The sequence below is a fragment of the Sesamum indicum genome, linkage group LG6 (assembly GCF_000512975.1).
Source record: "Sesamum indicum cultivar Zhongzhi No. 13 linkage group LG6, S_indicum_v1.0, whole genome shotgun sequence".
NCBI classification, from domain to species: Eukaryota; Viridiplantae; Streptophyta; class Magnoliopsida; order Lamiales; family Pedaliaceae; genus Sesamum; species Sesamum indicum.
In genome coordinates, this window is record NC_026150.1 from 8,372,590 (window position 1) to 8,392,125 (window position 19,536).

Here is a 19,536-nt window from a genome sequence, read left to right on the forward strand (position 1 = left end):
TTTGCACATGATCATAATTTTTGGTTGAAATATGAAGGTCTAATACTATTATCCCTCTCAGGTGGGTCTCTTGTATGATGAGGTATCTCTACAAAATGTTCTGGACATGACAGCTGATTGGACACAAGGAGAAAGACAGATGCTAAGGAATAAGGTAACATGTTTAACTGGCTGACTCTGACTCTGATTTTAATCATTTTCAATGCGATAAACATTCAAGTACAGTGAAATCATATCTATGTGGTTGCTTGGAATTTGTTTAGTGTAAAAGTGAACTTTTCCGCAAGTGAAAGAGAGAGATCTTGATGGTCTTCTGCAGCGGCAGAATTTTATCCATTCTATGTTGCTGTTTCTGCTGCATCTGAAACTGCTCCTTTCCTCTTATATTTCTGTGCATGTTGGGTTATTGGTCACCATTGTTGTCTGCTTTCTGATGGTTGAAGTTGCTAAGCCATACACTTTTATAGATCTTAACATCATCACTGGCAGAATTGCACGTCGAATGATTTCATAGTTATATAATGTACAATGCATTCATGTGGGGTTCAGAGAATTTGAGATTTTCTTCTGTGCGCGCATGTCTGCGGAGTGCATGCATCCTATTTAGCAAACAAGATTCAAGTGTTCACAGCACCTGCTACAGAGAATTTCTTAGAGTAAAATTCATTCTGTCTTCTGCCAACATGTACATTACATTATTGCACGGTTTTACTCGTTAAACGCAGTTCAGACAGCATGGATTTTCGTCTGTGCTACGGTCTGTCATCAACAATCTAAATCTTACTATAGCTTTGTACATGAGAGAGTAAACTATTATCACCTTTTACATGTTTGATGACCTTGGTGTTTGGTGATTTGGAGTTTTGACTTTTGGCTGAGTCCTCTTTTAAAGAGATAGTATCTTGTCTGGCCGTGCAATATCATTTCTGCAGTTGGAAGTTATACAGCCATGAAACTCCCTTTTTAATCCAAAACTGTGTAATAGGTGCCAAAGAGTGGCCTGAAGACGCCATTTCGTGATGGACTGCTGAAGCATGTTGCCCAAGAGGTCGTAAAGTTTGCAAAGGTGACTTAATCATTTTTTTTGGTGCACTTAATAGTAATAGCTTTATGTGTCGACTATTGATCTTTCTTCCTACCTGCTCATTCATGTGCACGATTCTTTCTCATAGGATGGCCTGGAAAGAAGAGGCTTTAAGGAAACCGGATTTCTAAATGAAGTGATGGAAGTAGTTAATACAGGTAAGGAATGAAGTCATTCTTTTTTCATTTTTCCAGGATTTTTGGAGTTAACCTCCTTCACTCCCATCTCTTGGTATTTGCTGAGTTGAAATAACGCGACATGTGCGAAATCTGTTACTGCTTATTCCTAACATGGACATCAAGAAAAGTTTCCTTGTCTAGCACGCCCCGATATAGATATTTGGTTTCTTGGTCCATTTGCCTTCTTGTATGTTTTTACCTTCTGTCCTATGTTCTTTAGTGCCTCCTTGGAACCAATTGTATTTGATATTTCTTGTGCATATTTGTCCTGGCAGGTGTAACACCAGCCGAAAAGCTCCTTGCATTGTACCATGGGAAGTGGGGACAAAACATCGATCCTGTTTTTGAGGAGCTGCTCTACTGAGAAGCTCGTTCGACAATCCTTCTTCATGTCCAGCCAATTCTTATGTTCGTTTTGCTCCTCTGAATCAATCCTTAAGGTGATCTGAGAAATCTTGCGCAAAACTGCAAGCCTAATTTTTGGTTCTTGTTTATCAAACCTTAATATCTGCAGTAACTGCTAGATTTTTGGCCAATCTTTCTCAGATAATTAAACCTGACAAAATTTGACGTACCTCCCTGGTACCAAGCTGCATTCTGTAGAACAACCAGTTTTGAACTTTTTCATAACGTTATCGACAGTGAAAAGAGTTAACAACGTTAGCGATACTCCATAGCTGAACAAGAAAATGCTCATAAACAAGATGCAAGTTGTTGGATTCTTGCTGCTGTAAACTATAAATGCTCAAGAAAACATAGTATCCAGACAACCCATGACTTTGTCACCCTCAGGATCCAGCTATCCTGAGTCCATGTGGATGTGGTATTGTGCCATGTGCTCCCATTCTTCCCCTGCTGCCCTACCATGTTATACTCAAAGATATGTACAACTTCCCACCACCATTATTGGCATTGGCGCTTCACCCCTATTTTACTCAACAATGAAACTCCGTCCTCATCGACCATTACCTTCTGTGCAATTTGACGGTTTTCAAGAACAAAATATGATAGTTCTTGGGACATTTTTGCATACTTGGTGAAAACTTAAGTTATTTTATCGTACTGCACCTCCACGGATTGCTTTTGATTATCTTCGATCCCATGTTCATGTACGATGAATCCTACATTACAGCTTCGTGAAGAAGACAGATACAACTTCAACCATGTACTTCATGCAAAGAATGTCAAACCAGTTCAAACATATTTATTTTTCTTGTGGAATATTCTTTATTTTTAGGGCACGCATGCCTGTTAAAGATTTGATACGAGGGGGACTGATTGCACTGGAAATGGGTATCTATTTAAGTCATTTCTGACCTTTAAGTCATACATTATGATTTCGATAATTTTATTTTATAATATATTTATATTTTCGTGCAATTATTTGTAATCAAATTGGGAGTTGGTGAGTGCTGCTGCAAGCTGTAGAACCATATCTTGGACATATATAGTTTTATTACAGGAAAATATCAGCATAAAATATATCCTGTCATGTCTTGTTCTTTCCTATATGTAATATTATATATTTTGGTCCCGCGAAGCTGATTGGGAGATATTTGGACAGGATACCCGGTTTGCAGTTGTCCCCCTTAGTCAACAAAGTCGCTCATACATGCCATCATCTTCACCTCTGTAGTACTCGTAAATATTCATAATTTACAAAAAGGGTCTCTAAGTTGAATGATTTATATCCTATGTTTTCTTCATTTTCAGTTTAAATAGCACAAGAACAACCTTGACTTAGAGGTGTTTGCAAGTATTGAAAATACCTGCTTTTGAATTTGGAGATACAATTTCTACTTCATTTAAGTTAAATAAGCTAAAAGTTGTAAGCTGGTGAGAAGATGCTTATTGCAATTTTTATAAATAAGTTGAACTTATCTATGACATTTTCATAATTACATTTTTTCATCTGAATTTTGACTCCTTTTACACTTTGACATCTAAACTTTTTTTGTGTCAACTCATCATCTTAACTTTACAAAATTTTACATTTTATCATTTATAACTGTTTTTCAACCAAATTTTTTTATCGAAAAAACATTACATGCAATGCATGCGTAATGTTTAATGATTATGTGATGTGATATTTTTTATATATGCACAACATGTGATGTTTTTCCAGCAGAAAAATCAACAAAAAGAGGATCATGCAAATTTCGCAAAGTTGCGATGATAAGTTGATACAAAAAAAAAAAAAATTCAATAGCGAAATATAAAAACTGGCATAGTTCGGATGACAAAATGTAATTTATCTTTATTTTTATATATTTTAGAACTACTCCTTCCCATAATGGTTAAAACCTATCCACTTCATAATAGTTAAGTAATTTTACAAATAAGCTGGTAAATTACCCCACCTTTTTACCAAACACTTTTCTATCAATTTTTTCTATTTACTATTATTACTTCCAAATACTCTCAATTTTTACATCTTAATCACTTCTCAATTTTTTTCTAAAATTAAGCATCATTTGGAGAAGTATAAATTTCTGCAAACACCTCTTGAGCTATTCCCCACTATGCTTAGCAAAATAGATCAAGTTTGCCTATCAATAACAATGAACTTATAGTGGGGTGAAAGCTGTATAAAAAGAATGACAAGGACATTGGATTCCATATCATGAACCAACTCTTCCTTTTGTTACAACTTGGAAGCTGGAAATTGAGAGAGTGAGAATCTATAATGAGAAAAGACATCTCAATCGACAGAAAAACACTCAAGGCTTCAATAATTGAAGCTTCACCTATCTAACCCCTCACCCCCAAGTTGGCAACCGACGATTATTATGTTTAAACTCATTCTTTATTATCAAGAAACATTAAAAATAGAGAAAAATATCACATCGTCGCCCTCAGAAATGAATGACACAATCTACCATGATAGTTGATCGTCACGTTTCACTAGTCGCATAGGGTGAACTAGCGCTTCATTTTGATACATATATTCCATTCTGTATCGATCAAAATGTCCTAAAATCTTCTTGCAGTTTTGAATATCATATTGCTTCCAAAGTAGGCATTTCATAATTCAAACAATTACCATAAGATGTAAAGTTTTATGGTAAGGATACAATTCTTAAACATATACCAAAAATAAACCAAAAAGAGATGGTGAGACTTAATTTCACTAACATATATCATGAAAATGGTGGGATACATGAGTAGGGTTTTACCATTAGGAAGATGGGAAAAGGCCAAGGATGAGTAAGTAGTTTTGGAATGTATATGCAGCCCACATGAGATATCAAGGAATTAGTTGTCTTGTCTCCTTTCCAATCCAGCTCAGAGCTCCTGTTGAGCTTTGACATGGTGGCCGAAAACAAGCCCACATGAAATTATTATATGTAACTAAGCAATTATTCTTATCCTGAGATATAGAAAAATATCAAAGTCCCAATCATATTTACTATTCCACCCTCATCTTCACTACAAAACCCAATTTTCCTTCATAGCCCCCCGTGTTCTATCCATTTTCCTATTCCAAGTTCTTGTAACCTATTTGGTTTGAGCCAACAAAACCCTTGGTTGGTAGAGGAAAAGCAGACAAGGGAAAGAAAATGAGAGAAATCCTTCATATTCAAGCAGGGCAATGTGGGAACCAGATTGGAGGCAAGTTCTGGGAGGTGGTTTGTGATGAGCATGGAATCGATGCTCTCGGGAATTATGTTGGCACCTCGAGGGTTCAGCTCGAGAGGGTTAATGTTTACTACAATGAGGCTAGTGGAGGGAGGTATGTCCCTCGAGCCGTGTTGATGGACCTTGAGCCGGGGACGATGGACAGCCTACGGACTGGACCGTATGGCAAGATATTTAGGCCTGATAACTTTGTTTTCGGACAGAATGGTGCTGGAAACAATTGGGCCAAGGGGCACTACACCGAAGGAGCTGAACTGATTGATTCTGTGCTTGATGTTGTTCGCAAAGAAGCAGAGAACTGTGACTGCCTGCAAGGTATACTCCTCCGAACCACACTGTTTTTCAGCTATAGATGTCAACAAAAATCAATAAAAAGTGACCATAAAACTTCGTCTGTTAGACATAGCTTGGAAACCAGTAATGGCGCTTAGCTAATTTGATCCAAGACCACATGAATCTCTTGTTTTGCAATGGGGCTTGGCTTGATTATGGTGGAAGATTATATGAAACTATTGTTTTGTGGTGACAGGTTTTCAGATATGCCATTCACTCGGAGGAGGCACGGGTTCAGGAATGGGAACCCTGCTGATCTCCAAGATCAGAGAAGAGTATCCTGACAGGATGATGATGACATTTTCCGTCTTCCCTTCACCTAAGGTCTCTGACACTGTTGTTGAACCCTACAATGCTACCCTCTCAGTCCACCAACTTGTTGAAAATGCAGATGAGTGTATGGTCCTCGATAATGAAGCTCTCTATGACATTTGCTTCCGCACACTCAAGCTCACAAATCCAAGCTGTAAGTCATCAAGACTCAGTTCTAAGTACATCTATCCACAATGCAAATTTTAGTTTCTTTGACGCGTTAACAAAAACTTTAGGTGTGTTTACACAACCCTGGCAGGCAACCATACTAGAGGTCATATACTGTAGTTGTTGTTTCTTTGAGGCATTACAACAAACAGTTAGCTAAATTTTGCACAATGCATTTCATACTAAGCAACAGGGAGATACTAGGTATGTAAATTACAAATGAATTTTAACGAACCTCCCTTGGTTGTCTAATTTATGTTTGCAGTTGGAGATCTGAACCACCTGATATCAACAACAATGAGCGGAGTTACATGCTGCCTCCGTTTCCCGGGCCAACTCAACTCCGACCTCCGCAAACTCGCCGTGAACCTCATCCCATTCCCACGCCTCCACTTCTTCATGGTGGGGTTCGCGCCACTAACCTCGCGCGGCTCCCAACAATACCGCGCCCTCACGATCCCTGAACTCACCCAACAAATGTGGGACGCCAAGAACATGATGTGCGCCGCGGACCCCCGCCACGGGCGCTACCTAACCGCATCCGCCATGTTCCGGGGCAAGATGAGCACGAAAGAGGTGGACGAACAAATGATCAACGTGCAAAACAAGAACTCATCCTACTTCGTGGAGTGGATCCCCAACAACGTGAAGTCAAGTGTTTGTGATATTCCCCCAACAGGGCTGTCGATGTCGTCGACTTTCGTGGGGAACTCGACGTCGATACAGGAGATGTTCCGGCGAGTTTCAGAGCAGTTCACAGTGATGTTCAGGAGGAAAGCTTTCTTGCATTGGTATACAGGGGAAGGAATGGATGAGATGGAGTTCACAGAGGCGGAAAGCAACATGAATGATCTGGTTTCGGAGTATCAGCAGTATCAGGACGCCAATGCTGATAATGAAGAAGAGTATGATGAAGAGGAGGAGGAGGAAGTGGAGAACTGATCAGAGGGATTCTGCTTGAATGAATTCTTGGGGTTTGTTGTTCTTGTTTTCTGCCTTCAATTTCATCCTGTCTATGTATACGTATGTATGAATCAATAATCGCTGTGATTGCTTTTTTTTCATTTCTGTAATTCTCATTATTATTATGCTACTTATTTATTGATTTCATTACTATTTCTACATTTCCAATTTCTTTTATTTTTATTAATGTATCAACTTTGAAATTTTATAATTTGAATATGAAATTCTTTTAAATTTATCAAATTATTATTATATATAATTAATAAATTAATTATATATTTAACGAATTAGGTTCGATTTTTGGTGATCTTTTTTAGTTTTATATCAAAATGAAACCAATAAATGCTATATGGTTTTATTGTAAGTATAAAATTGCGTCTAAAGATAAACCATAAAAATCGTTCGATTCAAACAATTTAATTTTTTTTTATCATCCCTGCTGAAGGATTTGAATTTGATAGAGGAATTTGAAAAAATATCTTCAATTGACCGTATATAAAAAAATAAAAAATTCTTTAATATTCAATAAAATATAGTTCGAAATTAGAATCGAATAACTTAAAATCCTTTGAAAATATAATTATCCAAATAAATTCCAAAAATTCATTATTAGAGATTTAAAATTTTAAAATCATCAATCCAAATACAATCTAATTTTTTTTATTATATATTAAATGTAATATAACACGATTTGAACTTTTTTAGAAAAAAAAAGAAAAGCCCAGAATTGCTTTTGTTAGTATTTGTTAGTGCAGCCGTGCTGCTGGATGAGCTTACTCTCACACTCAAAATGGTCCAATCAATGCCCAATTTTGTATCCCATGGGCCTCTCTTTAGGTCAGTCCTACATCTGACAAAAACAAGACCGTGTTTGGGCTGATTTTTGTTTTTTTCCTTCTTAAAAAGGGTACAAATTTGATGTGCCACTTAATTAAAATCATATCGCGCCACATCACCATAATCTAATGGAATTATTGATGTGGTTAAGTAAGACAGACTTTTTTGGTACGTTTTAAAATTTAAGAAATGTTTGTGACATTCGAAGATAGTAAATATATTTATTTAAATTTACTGTTCTAATGTCACTTTGTTACGACCCAAATCCCCAACAAAGCCTCGTTTCATTACTTAACCCTATTTACTAAATTAATATTTTATCCCCATAAATCTTTAAATTATATTAGTTTTCTTTATTTTATGGTTAAGTTTCCTGTGGCTTACTCTATTATACTAATAATAATAGAATATTAAAGAACAGCAAGTGCCCAAATTTCAAATTTAGGCCCATGAAACTATATCTAGATTCTTACAAAAATAAAAATAAAAATTGGGCCTTTGTCTCTTCTCTTACAAAATATCGATGTTTGCCGTTAAATATAAAAAGTTCGGGTCTCACCAGAAGTACAAATATTTCTCTTATTATATAGATTTATTATAATTTAATTGATGATTGACCAAACCAACGTATTACTCAATTTATAATAATATTGATTCATAACGTATTTAACGCTTAAAAAAATAAGTAAACTTTTGTAATATAATAATAATAATACATGCAATAATTCATAATATTAGCTTTATTTTGCAGTCCAGCATCACATAGGGTAGCCCCCTCCCCCCAAAAGCAAAAAACACACTTGATTGTATTATATATTAGGAATTAAAGGAAGATTGGGGATGATACGAAGCCATTTTTTGTGAAACATTAACCCAAAAAAGGGGTCAAAATTTTGAGAGAAAAAACAAAAAAACCTACGAAAAGTAAAAGCAACAGAGTCATGTGGAGGGGCACATTATTGCAATCACCTATAAATAAAAGTAGCTATAAGCTAGGCCAAAAATATCATAGAGAAACTTGTTTCAGTAATTTAGACCGACGTTAGTGCATGAGATCTAATTCAGTTGGTAAAATTGAAATTTTATAACTATAGTTTCATTACTATGTGAGTATTGATTGATCTACTTTAATATTAGTTGTTGATCTGTTGTAATTGCTGTTGTTGTTAGTTATATGTTTTTGATAGGATTAAATGTACTTTTTTTAGTCTTGTAATTTAGGTCATTTGACGCTTTCGTTATTTAACTTTTTAGGATAGTATTTTTGGTCAAGTATCTTTTTAGTAATTTAGGTCTTTTTGTTCATTAGTGTTCACCTCCGCCGGTGAGTAGAGTGAACCCCAAATTAATTTAAAATATCACATAAAAGACATATGCGAAAAGGGTGAAGTCGACCGAAAACTAAAACTCTAAAAATTTAAAAGTGTAGGATCAAAATATTATTTTAAAAAATTAAGTGGTAAAAGTATTAAATTATTTAAATTACGGAATTAAAAATATATTTAAATTTATTTGATATTGATAATTAAATGTCCTGATTGTTGATGATGGGGAAAAAAGCAAAACATGCACAAATGTGAAAAGAAAAAAGGTAACGTAGTCATTCAACACTGGCGGGTCTAGTTATGATAGTACTCTTTTTGATTTATAAGGAAAAAAAGAAAAGGGTTATTATATATATGTATATATATATATATATATATTAAATTATGGAAATATATTAATATGATAAAAAAAGAGAAAAAGGGTTATTTGACTATTTCTTGAACTAACCATACACATTTCTAGATTACTAATTAATAATTTATAAATTAGTTACGATCTGTCCATTAATAAATAATCATAATATTATTTTTCTATGATGCTTTAGCCGGGAGATTATATCAATAAAAAAATTAATGATAATTTTAAAGTTGCTTTTAAATAAAAAAAATTAGGGAGATTGGTTAATTGCCAACATAAATAAATTATCAGTCTCTATAATTATGAGATCAAAATTACAATTTTTACCATTCTTGATGAGTCGAACAATAGGGTATTTTTGTTGGAACATATGAAAATACACGAATACAATTAGTTTAGGGTCAGGACTGATGTTTTATCAATAGTACATATAATTAATAACAATTTTTGTACAATTATATGAGTTTATATTATTATTATTATGGAAAAATTTCAAGGACCCCTGTGATATTGAGAATGTTTATTTTATTTTTTAAAAAAATAAAGTATTAATTACACCTCTTGTGATATGAAAAAATTTAAAAAATTCCCTGAGGCAAGAGTGTATGGTACGCGCGCGTTGACTGAGATTTTGGGTCTGAAAAGTGTATTTTTTGATAATTTTGCCTTCTCTCTAATCTAATATATATTATTTTCTAAAAATTGTTAATATAAAATGCATTTTCAAAATAAAAAAAATTAGAAAAATAAAAAAAATCATAGAAAATTTTAAAAAAAATTGCCAGAATATCCACAATATCTACAATATCCAAGAGAGAGAGAGAGAGAGAGAGAGAGAGAGAGAGAGAGAGAGGACGGATGGTGGGAGGTGAGGGAGGGAAGCGGAGGCAAGGAACGGACAGAGAGAGGCAGGAAGTTGGCCGACGCCAAAGAGAGAGAGAGGGGAAGAGTGATTGTAGAATGAGCAAAAAATTTACTAAGTGTCACTTATATATTAAAATTTTGAAACGGTCAAGTATTATAAAATTGTTCCCACGACGGTTCCAATATTAATGAAACAACACCATTTTACTAGCAAAATAACGACGTTTTGATTCGTTTGGAGTGGCAACTTTTTGGAACTCCTATTGGAATGGTCATTTATTAACTAAACAGTTCCCATATATATTCTTAAACTATGAAAAGATATCATTTTTACCCAAAAACGATATTGTATAAATATCTGTATTACAAAATCGTTCCTATTTGTTAAAAACCATTGCTATTAAAGTTCCAAATAAATATTTATTTTTCAAAAAAATAAATAAAAATTAAGAAAAATTCGTATCGAACACGTTAATGAGCAAATCTTGTATATATATTTTTATATATAAATATGTATATGTATAAATACATGTTTAATGTTGTATTTTTTGGAGACAAAAATTACTATTTTTTATCAAATCTTGTCTCTTTTATATTATTTATATAAGTGTATATACATATTATATATATAGAAAGTTGAAAAATAAAAAAATACACAGATAAGGTGTAAAAATACAAAAATAAACTTTGGGTGTGTTTTATCTTGTTTCGAAAAATGCGAAAATATGAAACCAAATTTATTGTATGTTCACTATATGAAGTATAATTGTATATTCAAATTTATTAGTATTACATAGATGTAACTAAAATTTTATATTATTATATTGCATCGCCTAATCAGCCCGTTAAAATTTTACCATATGATTAAAAGACAAAAGACTACATTCAATAAAGTTTTGGATATTTTTATCACACGGATATTGAGATATCGTATCCGATTTGTAATAAGCGAGATCCAAAATGGTGCAACCATCAGTCAAGTCATATGATTTTATATCAGACTGTTATATATATTCAAATAGACAAAATCTTATATGAGTTAAGTTTGGAATCCGACTTGAGAATGTTGAGATATTGTAACCGAAATGTATACTAGATATATTTTTAACATATTTTGAAACGATTATTTTAAAATTTGAAATGATTCACGGTAATTTATCATTAGGACCAATTGTTGATTAGAGTTAGGAACGATTTTTAAAAAATATAATTAGGAACAATGTCTTAATACATAACCGTTCCCAGTTCTAATTTTTTCAACTTTTTTTCTTTTGAAGGCACCAAATAAAATTATTGTGGAATTCTTCTTGGAATGGTCAAAATTGAAATAACCGTTCCAATATTAGAATTTTCCATTTTTTTTTTGCTGGAGGTGCCAAATGAAAGTATTGTCGAACTCTTATTGGCATGGTCAAATTGAAATAACCGTTCCAATGTTTGAATTTTTCTCCTTTTTTTGTAGGGTTGGAACAGATTCTAATTGTTCCTACTGAAAATTTCACTTAAGTACCATACACTTTGAGACGATTTTGTTGGACCAGTATATGTACAATACAGTTCCTATTGGAAACTTTATTAGAATACCGTACAATTTGTAATGAGCATCGGGAACACAATTAAGAACGACCATCTAGCTGTTGAAATTTGGTCGTTATACCGCTATTGGAATGGGTATTATAATACAATACTTTCTATGCATTAACGCCGTTCCTAATTGTACCTCACTGTGGAACGGGTTGTTGAGCACATACGATTTTCCACAAATACCACATTTAGGAACATCCTTTGTAATACACGTTTTTCTAAGTACTTAAATCGTCTCAAATTATATCTCATTTTGGAATTATTTTTTCAACGATCTACTTTTCATCGTACTTTGGAGCTCATGTTGGAACGGTAATGATGTGCAATTCGTGGGTTGTTCCAATTTCTACCAAACCGTTTCAAAACGTGTTACAATATTTTCATTCTACGTTTGGAATGGCTGCAGGAACAACTTGTAACACTAATATTGGAACGACTTTGGGAACGGTTCGACTGTTCCAAAAATAAAAGATGGAATATAATAAGACCCTGATGTCAGCAACCTGATTCCATTCCTCAAGAGTGCCAATGCCCGTTACAATACGGAACAAGGTTTGAAACGGTCATCTAATCCGTTCCAAACAAATTCCGTATTTTTTTGTAGTGTATTATTTATATATTATATAATAAATAATAAATTCTAAAATAATATATAAATATTGATTAATAATAAAATATTATTGTATATGTAAAATATATTATTATATTAATATTTTAATATAATATTTTTTAATTAAATTAACTAAAAATTAAATTTTTTTAAAAAATAACCGCTCCGTCACCGCCGCCGCTGCAAAGGGAGGGCCTGGCACCACCGGGGCAATGGCAAACTAATACATATAATATGATTGTATCTAACATGTCATTTTTTAAAATCACGTAGGACTAATTAAAAATCCTCCCAACAAATATTGAATTGGCATGTTATGTTATTTTTAGGTAAAAAATTAAATTTCGGTCACCAAAAGATTAAATTTCATCAATTTTAAAACTTAATCAATTTATAAAAATGAGTATAATTATCCAACTAAAATTAATATTAAACATATTTAGCGGACTTTCGTGAGAATGCATACACAAAAAGACCTACTTCATATGATTATTAATATAACTGCAAAAATATGGCCAAGAATTCAATGCGATCCTCCCCATGCAGTACCATATATTCCTCCTCACCGAAACAAAGAACACTAGTGTCGTGTCCGCTTAAAACATCACCAGAAAAGCAACGGATTCATGTGCAATGTAGTAATGATGATGTTTATTTCATGTCAAGGGGGCAGCAAATCTAAGGAAATCCTGTCCCATCTCATCTCAAACTAGCTTGTCACAACAAAGCACTCTTAATAAGTAACATTACTGCACGTCTTCTTTCTTACACGTAGAGTGAATGCTGACGTGATTAAATATCAATGAGAAATAAATATATTGGTTCGGGTTAAGGATCGATTTCGTTTTGAATGTTGTCCAAATCACAAGTATTTGAAAACTCAAGAAATAAAGTATATCGTTTGACTGATTGAATAGTTTTAAGTAAAAACAGTGCAACCCTTAAGTCAAATCAGAAGGAGAGATTAGATGCTGGGTATGATCAAAATAGTTGTGGGTATTTATAGAGCCAAATGTTCTTACTTGTACAGGTCCACATAGCGTGATTCCAAACTCCCAAATGCAAGAATCATTGAATGGCTTCAATTCCGGATCCTCGAGTCGGGACGGGTCAAATGCGATTCCACGTCAATAAAAAATACAAATAACTTGATCTTAACTCTTAGTAGGTATATTACCTTTATGAGGAGTATTTTGGTCTTCTTAGCATTAAGTCCAATATATCACCATCACTTGTCATTACTTTATTTAAGTCCCAAAATTTTGGCTTTCTTTGGACAGCTTTTCATTAAAAAAAAAAAAAAAGTGTAAAAGTTTCTTGAATAAAATATTTTTGGATAATCGAGATAATTTACTGAATTTCCTATATTTGCATTAAATAATAGAATGTATTAATCCTTTGGGTAGAAGAAATCAAGGAATTATGGATAATACGCAAAATAAGGATCTTATAAGTCATGACTAATCACTATAATAAAATAAAATATAATATTAGTGACAAAGATTAAGACGTAAGTTTTAAATAATCATTAAAAATATATATTAAATAACAATAATTTGGTTTTGTCACTATGTAATTATTAATGAAAAGAATTACGCATAAAACAGTCAACTACATGGCTAAAATTGTATTTTTTTTCTTTTCGATAGAAACGGTGATTACATATTACATTAATATAAATAAAGTGACAAAACATCAATTCTATCATGAATCTCATAGTACAATAAACTTGCATTAAATGAAATAAACACTCATTACAATAAGCTCACATTAAGCGAGATAGACACCGAAATATCTGGTGGGACTCGAACCCATGACTTTATTGGATCTCAACTTTAACCACTAGAGTAATACATTATTGGTGCATTTTTTCCCTTATTATTTATTGAATAAATTAATTACAATCATCAATATCAATTATTCAAATTAACAACAAGCGACAACTACAACAATCTTATATAAATCATTAATATCAGATAACTATAAGTTTATATCTAATCAACACCTACTATCAAAGTAGACAACGCATATTATTAAAGTAAAATAACATCCCACACGTTGGTAGAGTTCGAAACCGATGACTTTAAAACTTGGTCTTCGACCCCCTCAATCACTACGAAAGCCTCCGATCAATGCAATGAAATGTGTCTATATATCTATTTATTTCTTAACTCGAAATGAGATTATAGTCTTAATTTCGTCAATTGAACTAAACATATCTACATTTTTGTTGTGCGAATAGAAATTGCTACTCCCGACCAAAATCCCAGGAATAAGTTCGTTTGTCAGCTTATTCCATATTCTGCTCATATTTGTTTGTTGTGTGCTCTGTAAATCGCGTAAAGCAAGAGGAAAAAGTGCAAAGAAGAGGAAAAAAGGGAACACACTTCCTCAATTATCGAACGTGCGGATCATAAAAAATGCTGAGTCCTCAACATTCGACAAATTCAAAGCAAACATATGTAAGTGTTTCGTGTTGATCAACGAAAACCATACTATTTTTCCTGTGCTCAAAGGAAAAAAGAAAGACTATTTAATTTCTGTTTGGCATCATTATCACAATAAATATAATGTAATTAAATTTGATGTTGTAAGATCAAATGTACGTTATTAGTGTAACGACGTTCGTACGATCTTTATGTAAAATAATAAATATATAATCCATTAAGACGCACAATAAGCAATGACAATGACGTCTGTATTTATCTTGTTAATTTGTCTGACTGCATGCATGTGGAAAGAGATGAATGAATGAACGTACGAGATGACGATACATATAAATTATTTATATATGTAGGGATGTTATATAAAATTATTCCTCATCGATAGTTCCTTTAAGTTGAATAATTAATAATTGAGTTGGAATCCTATTAAGGGTATAACTCTTATTCGAGTTTCTTTTTAAAGAAAAAAAATTTGATAAACGAAAAGTACGCACGCTTTCATCGGATGAAAATAACAAATAGTTCCTTCGTGCTATATTGTGTGTGATCATATGTCAATATCAATGATCTCGATTTCTCTTTCAATCTCTTTGTATATCAAGTACGCTCGATAAGAATTTATAAATATATCACTCCTTTTTATGGAAAAGAGTAAATTAAAGAAAAGTAGTAATTATGAAAAAGAAATATGGAGAGAGTTGAGGGAAAAGTAAAGATTACAAATCCAAATAAGGCTAAGTGCTTTCCTTGTTTGTTGCAATAATATGTCATCATTTGCCTAATTGTCCATGAATTATGCCCTCAATTGGACAATAAAATATTCTCAAGGAATTAATGTAGACATTAGCCAAATTGTACATCAATCATAGACTAAATTTATATTAATTATAAGACAAATATATTATATTTATTGATTATATAATTTGTTCAAATTTGATCACACCCGATTCGAGTAAGAATTTTTCGTAAGTAAAATACTTATTTAGATCAGATTTGACCAAATCAAACAAATTACATAATAAATATAATACACTTATCATGTGATTGGTTATTTTTCTTGAACGGTACATTAATTATTACAAAATAAATATATAATACTGCTATATATAATTGGTACTATCAAACTAAGTTGGATTTGAATTAAAATTTTTCCGACCATTAACTAAAATCCAAAAAGTTAAAAATAGTATTTAGTTGATAGATATGCATAAAGAGATACAACCTTCGTGAAGTTGGTGCTGAATAGCTAGTCATTGATCATCATAGAGTTATACATGTAATAATCAATGATGAGAGTAGGGGGCAGAAAGGGAATTGGATCATCAGCCCCATCTAAACTCTATACGTACAGACTTTACACAAAGCTGTCTAGCACATACATTCAATTTTTTTTGTCTCGACAAAAATGTCAAGAAACAATGTGTGTTTATTCACACTTTACTGTGTGTAACCCATAATTATATCTAAGACAGGACACAAATGGGGAGAGCCATATCGATCAATTAATATTAATCAAAAGATTAATTATCCCATCTCCTTAATTAAACAGCATTATGGCCGGCGCCGGACATCATTGTCTGTGAGCCCTCAGTCTTCCCGGGCTTTAATGAAGGAAAATCCTGATGATCTGCTGCCGCCGCCGCCGGTTTGTGCTGCGGCAGCTCCGTCAGCTTCACCTCCTCCTTCTGATCTTTGCTCTTGCCCCATATCACGAAGTAGAGACCAGTGACAATGACCAGAGCTCCAGTGACCCTGCATCAGGATTGTTGTTAATTAGTTCCATGTAATAGATAAAGTCTGTGTGAGTTTTCCGACAAGATTACTCACTTTCCGACAGTCATTTGCTCGTGGAAAATGAAAGAACTCAAGATTGCGACTATGACCATCGTACAGGGATTAAATGCTGTCAAGAACACTGGGCCTTTGTGCTTCATTATCACCCCTGAAAGGTAGTAAGTCACTCCAGAAGCCACTATTCCCTGCAAGAAATTAAACCAAATCAAACCTCATTATAAGCTAAATATTGTCTGATTAAATTAGGACAAACGAGTAAAAAAATAAATAAAATCTTACTCCATAAACATAGGCTAAAAGTTTGGCGTTCCATCCTAAAGCCCAGATCGCAGTGTTACCCCTTTCCACAATGAAAGTCAGGACGGTTCCTTCCAATGCTCCGAACGTGCATATCAATGCCGTCAGGGAAAGCCCGGCTGGGTACGTCTTCAATGTGACTGCCTGAAGGATGTAGAAGAGGGAGTAGCCGAAACAGCCCGCGCCGATCATGAGAGCGCCCTTGACGGGGTTTTCATGATCGTTGGAATTGCTGGAAGAGTGAGATTGATGGGATTTATGTGTCCAGGGCAATGGTATCACAGGTCCACTCAAAAGGGTCATAATCATGGCTCCACCTACAGTCACCATTGTTCCTACAATCTTTGCATGGCTTCGTACTTCTCTCAGGTTCACTTTCTCGATTCTGCACATGCAAAATTCATCAATTCATGCTCATAATTATTACTTTTGATCGATATTAATTATAGTTCCGTTTCGTTCAAGGGATGGATCGAGTATGTTACATCAGCTGTTCGACACCATATTCGTCAAAGATTGTGTATTTCACCAACTATAAGGTATTGTTCGCGTTCTTCTCAAACATGGGGTGTAAGGAGAAAAACACGAAGCAATAAAGAACGTATTCTTGTTTATGCAGTTGATTTTGCTAAAAGGTGAATATATATAACTACATATATATATATATGTACCTGAGTATCCAAGCCATTACAAATGTTATTGCAGGCAGAAGATTGCACATGGCTGAAGCGAAAGTTGCTGATGTATAATTCAATCCAGAGTAGAACATATTCTGTCCAAAAACTGGGCTGTTCCAAGGAAAAGATTGCTTTAAATACGTATAAATATATACATACATACATACATATATATGTGTGTGTTTGTGCCTGTTTTGTGATAAGGTTTTAGATTATTTACTCTAACAAGCCAAGCAACATGATCTTGACGAATACGCTAAAAGTCATCTTCGGCCTGATTTTCCTGCCAAGAAGAATGGAAAAGATTAAGACACAAGCACTTGGGAGTTCCGACAAGACTCAGAATTCATAGAGATGAACTCGTGATGAAAAACCTTTCAAGAACCATGGCGAACGGCGCAAAGAGGAGCGCGGCGATGGCGTTCCTGTAAACAGAAAACGTGTAATGGCTGGTTCCCTGATTCAGTGCCGCTTTAGCGACTATAGCGAAACCCACATTACCAAATTGAACCACGACAAGAGACAAATACACCTGCAGCTTCTTCTTCAACCCGGCGCCTATCGCCATCGTGTCTTGTCCTACACTAGTTTTCTCTCACTGTGTCTAATGTGAGTGAGTTGCGATGTGTGGGTGGAACGTGTTGCATGCTTCGATGCTGCTTATATAGAACTTTCCGAAAGCACGACTTCTATTATTTTTTTTTTTAAGTAAGTTTTAATTTGATTATATTCTATATATGCTTGTATACTCGTATTGGTTAGTCAGCCGTCCGATACGACTACTCTCGTTGTGGACCAGTGGGTTAGATTCTCTCTGTCGATGCAAGAGAATTCGGATTTTTTATTTTTTTTTTGAACGTACGTGGAAAGGGATGTAGTTAGGTAGTAATGCTGCATGCCTCAGTTTTTCAAATTGAGTGGACGATGATCCATTTGAAAATAAGTTGAAGTGAGTGTAAATTAAAGTTAGTATTCATTAATGTTTATAATTAAGTCATAATGATTTTTTGTTTTTAAGATTCGTTTATAGTAATAATGTATAGTTTTAGTTCCATCACAATAATTGCTTATCAATTACATATATATATATAGTGAGATATACAGAAATTTTATTTTATTAGTATAATGATTTTATTGCTTAAAAGCGACGATGGTTTTAAATTTATCACTATTTATAATTAGTGACATATGCGGCGACAATAGACCTACATAATTACAAGTTATTAGTGATAGTTGATCAATGTACAATGGTAATTAATAGTGCCACTATATGGTAAATAGATGAAGTAAATAGTTATTGACCAAGGCGATACAACGGTTGTTGGTCGTAGTTTTTGCGAGTGCAGTTAAAACATTTGTCATGGATAAAAATCATGTCAAAAATATTTTTCATGGTGAATAATTTAAGTTTTTGCATAAGTTTTTATTTAACCATTGCTAATAATAATTATTAATCATGATTTTAGTTCATATACCTGTATGTATAATTGTAGCCAATTGTAAATTTTCTTCAAGTGAAATATAACGATGAGTTATGGTGACAACAAATGATTATGTTACTATATATTAATTGTGTTGTCACTAATTATCTATAATGACAGCTTTATGCTCAATTTTTCTTCTTATTAAGTATATAAAACAACAAAAGTGAAATTTTATATTATTACAAATTAGTCATAATATTTTTTTACCCATGATGGTGATTAATTAAGGCATCCTAGTAAGATGACAGTGCTAATGCACGAAGAACGGAGATGGAAATCGGGGCAGTTGAATTTGAAACATTCCTCCGTACCTACCACAAGGGTTTGTCCGCTTAAAGAACATTCTCGCCCCCCATCTTTTACTGTCTCAAACGGATACCTATCGTACACTCCATTTTTTAAAAATAAAATACTATTTGATGAAGGTAGTATAATTTGGGGTCGGGTTGTTGAATTTGGTACTCGGTGATCGGGTCGTTGAATTCCTCTTTGAGCTTTCTACGGGTGGATCCTGATAACAGAGCACACGTTAAGCTTGCTGGTAACCCCAACTAAGACTCTCTGATGCTTAAGTTAGAAAGTGG

The 19,536-nt window shown here is 33.6% G+C and overlaps 3 protein-coding genes across 3 annotated transcripts in view; 2 read left to right on the forward strand and 1 right to left on the reverse strand.

Moving 5' to 3' along the window:
- Positions 1–2,643, forward strand: part of LOC105164094 (glutamate--cysteine ligase, chloroplastic-like) — an 8,675-nt gene extending 6,032 nt beyond the window's left edge. Inside the window, exons 13-16 of the mRNA XM_011082658.2 lie at positions 62–154; positions 986–1,066; positions 1,173–1,242; positions 1,539–2,643. Of these exons, the coding sequence (XP_011080960.1) occupies positions 62–154; positions 986–1,066; positions 1,173–1,242; positions 1,539–1,627 (333 nt within the window). The 3' untranslated portion in view covers positions 1,628–2,643. The remainder of the gene's footprint in view (positions 1–61; positions 155–985; positions 1,067–1,172; positions 1,243–1,538) is intronic.
- Positions 4,633–6,835, forward strand: LOC105164095 (tubulin beta-3 chain-like). Its single transcript, XM_011082659.2, has 3 exons — positions 4,633–5,217; positions 5,432–5,701; positions 5,981–6,835. The coding sequence occupies exons 1-3, from the start codon at positions 4,824–4,826 to the stop codon at positions 6,655–6,657; spliced, it is 1,341 nt and encodes a 446-aa protein (XP_011080961.1). The 5' UTR covers positions 4,633–4,823; the 3' UTR covers positions 6,658–6,835.
- LOC105164096 (WAT1-related protein At2g39510) lies at positions 15,924–18,111 on the reverse strand. The gene is made up of 6 exons (XM_011082660.2): positions 17,843–18,111; positions 17,689–17,751; positions 17,463–17,579; positions 16,774–17,176; positions 16,528–16,679; positions 15,924–16,452 (listed from the first exon to the last, which is right to left on the reverse strand). Exons 1-6 carry the CDS (start codon positions 18,034–18,036, stop codon positions 16,242–16,244), a joined length of 1,140 nt encoding a protein of 379 aa, XP_011080962.1. The 5' UTR covers positions 18,037–18,111; the 3' UTR covers positions 15,924–16,241.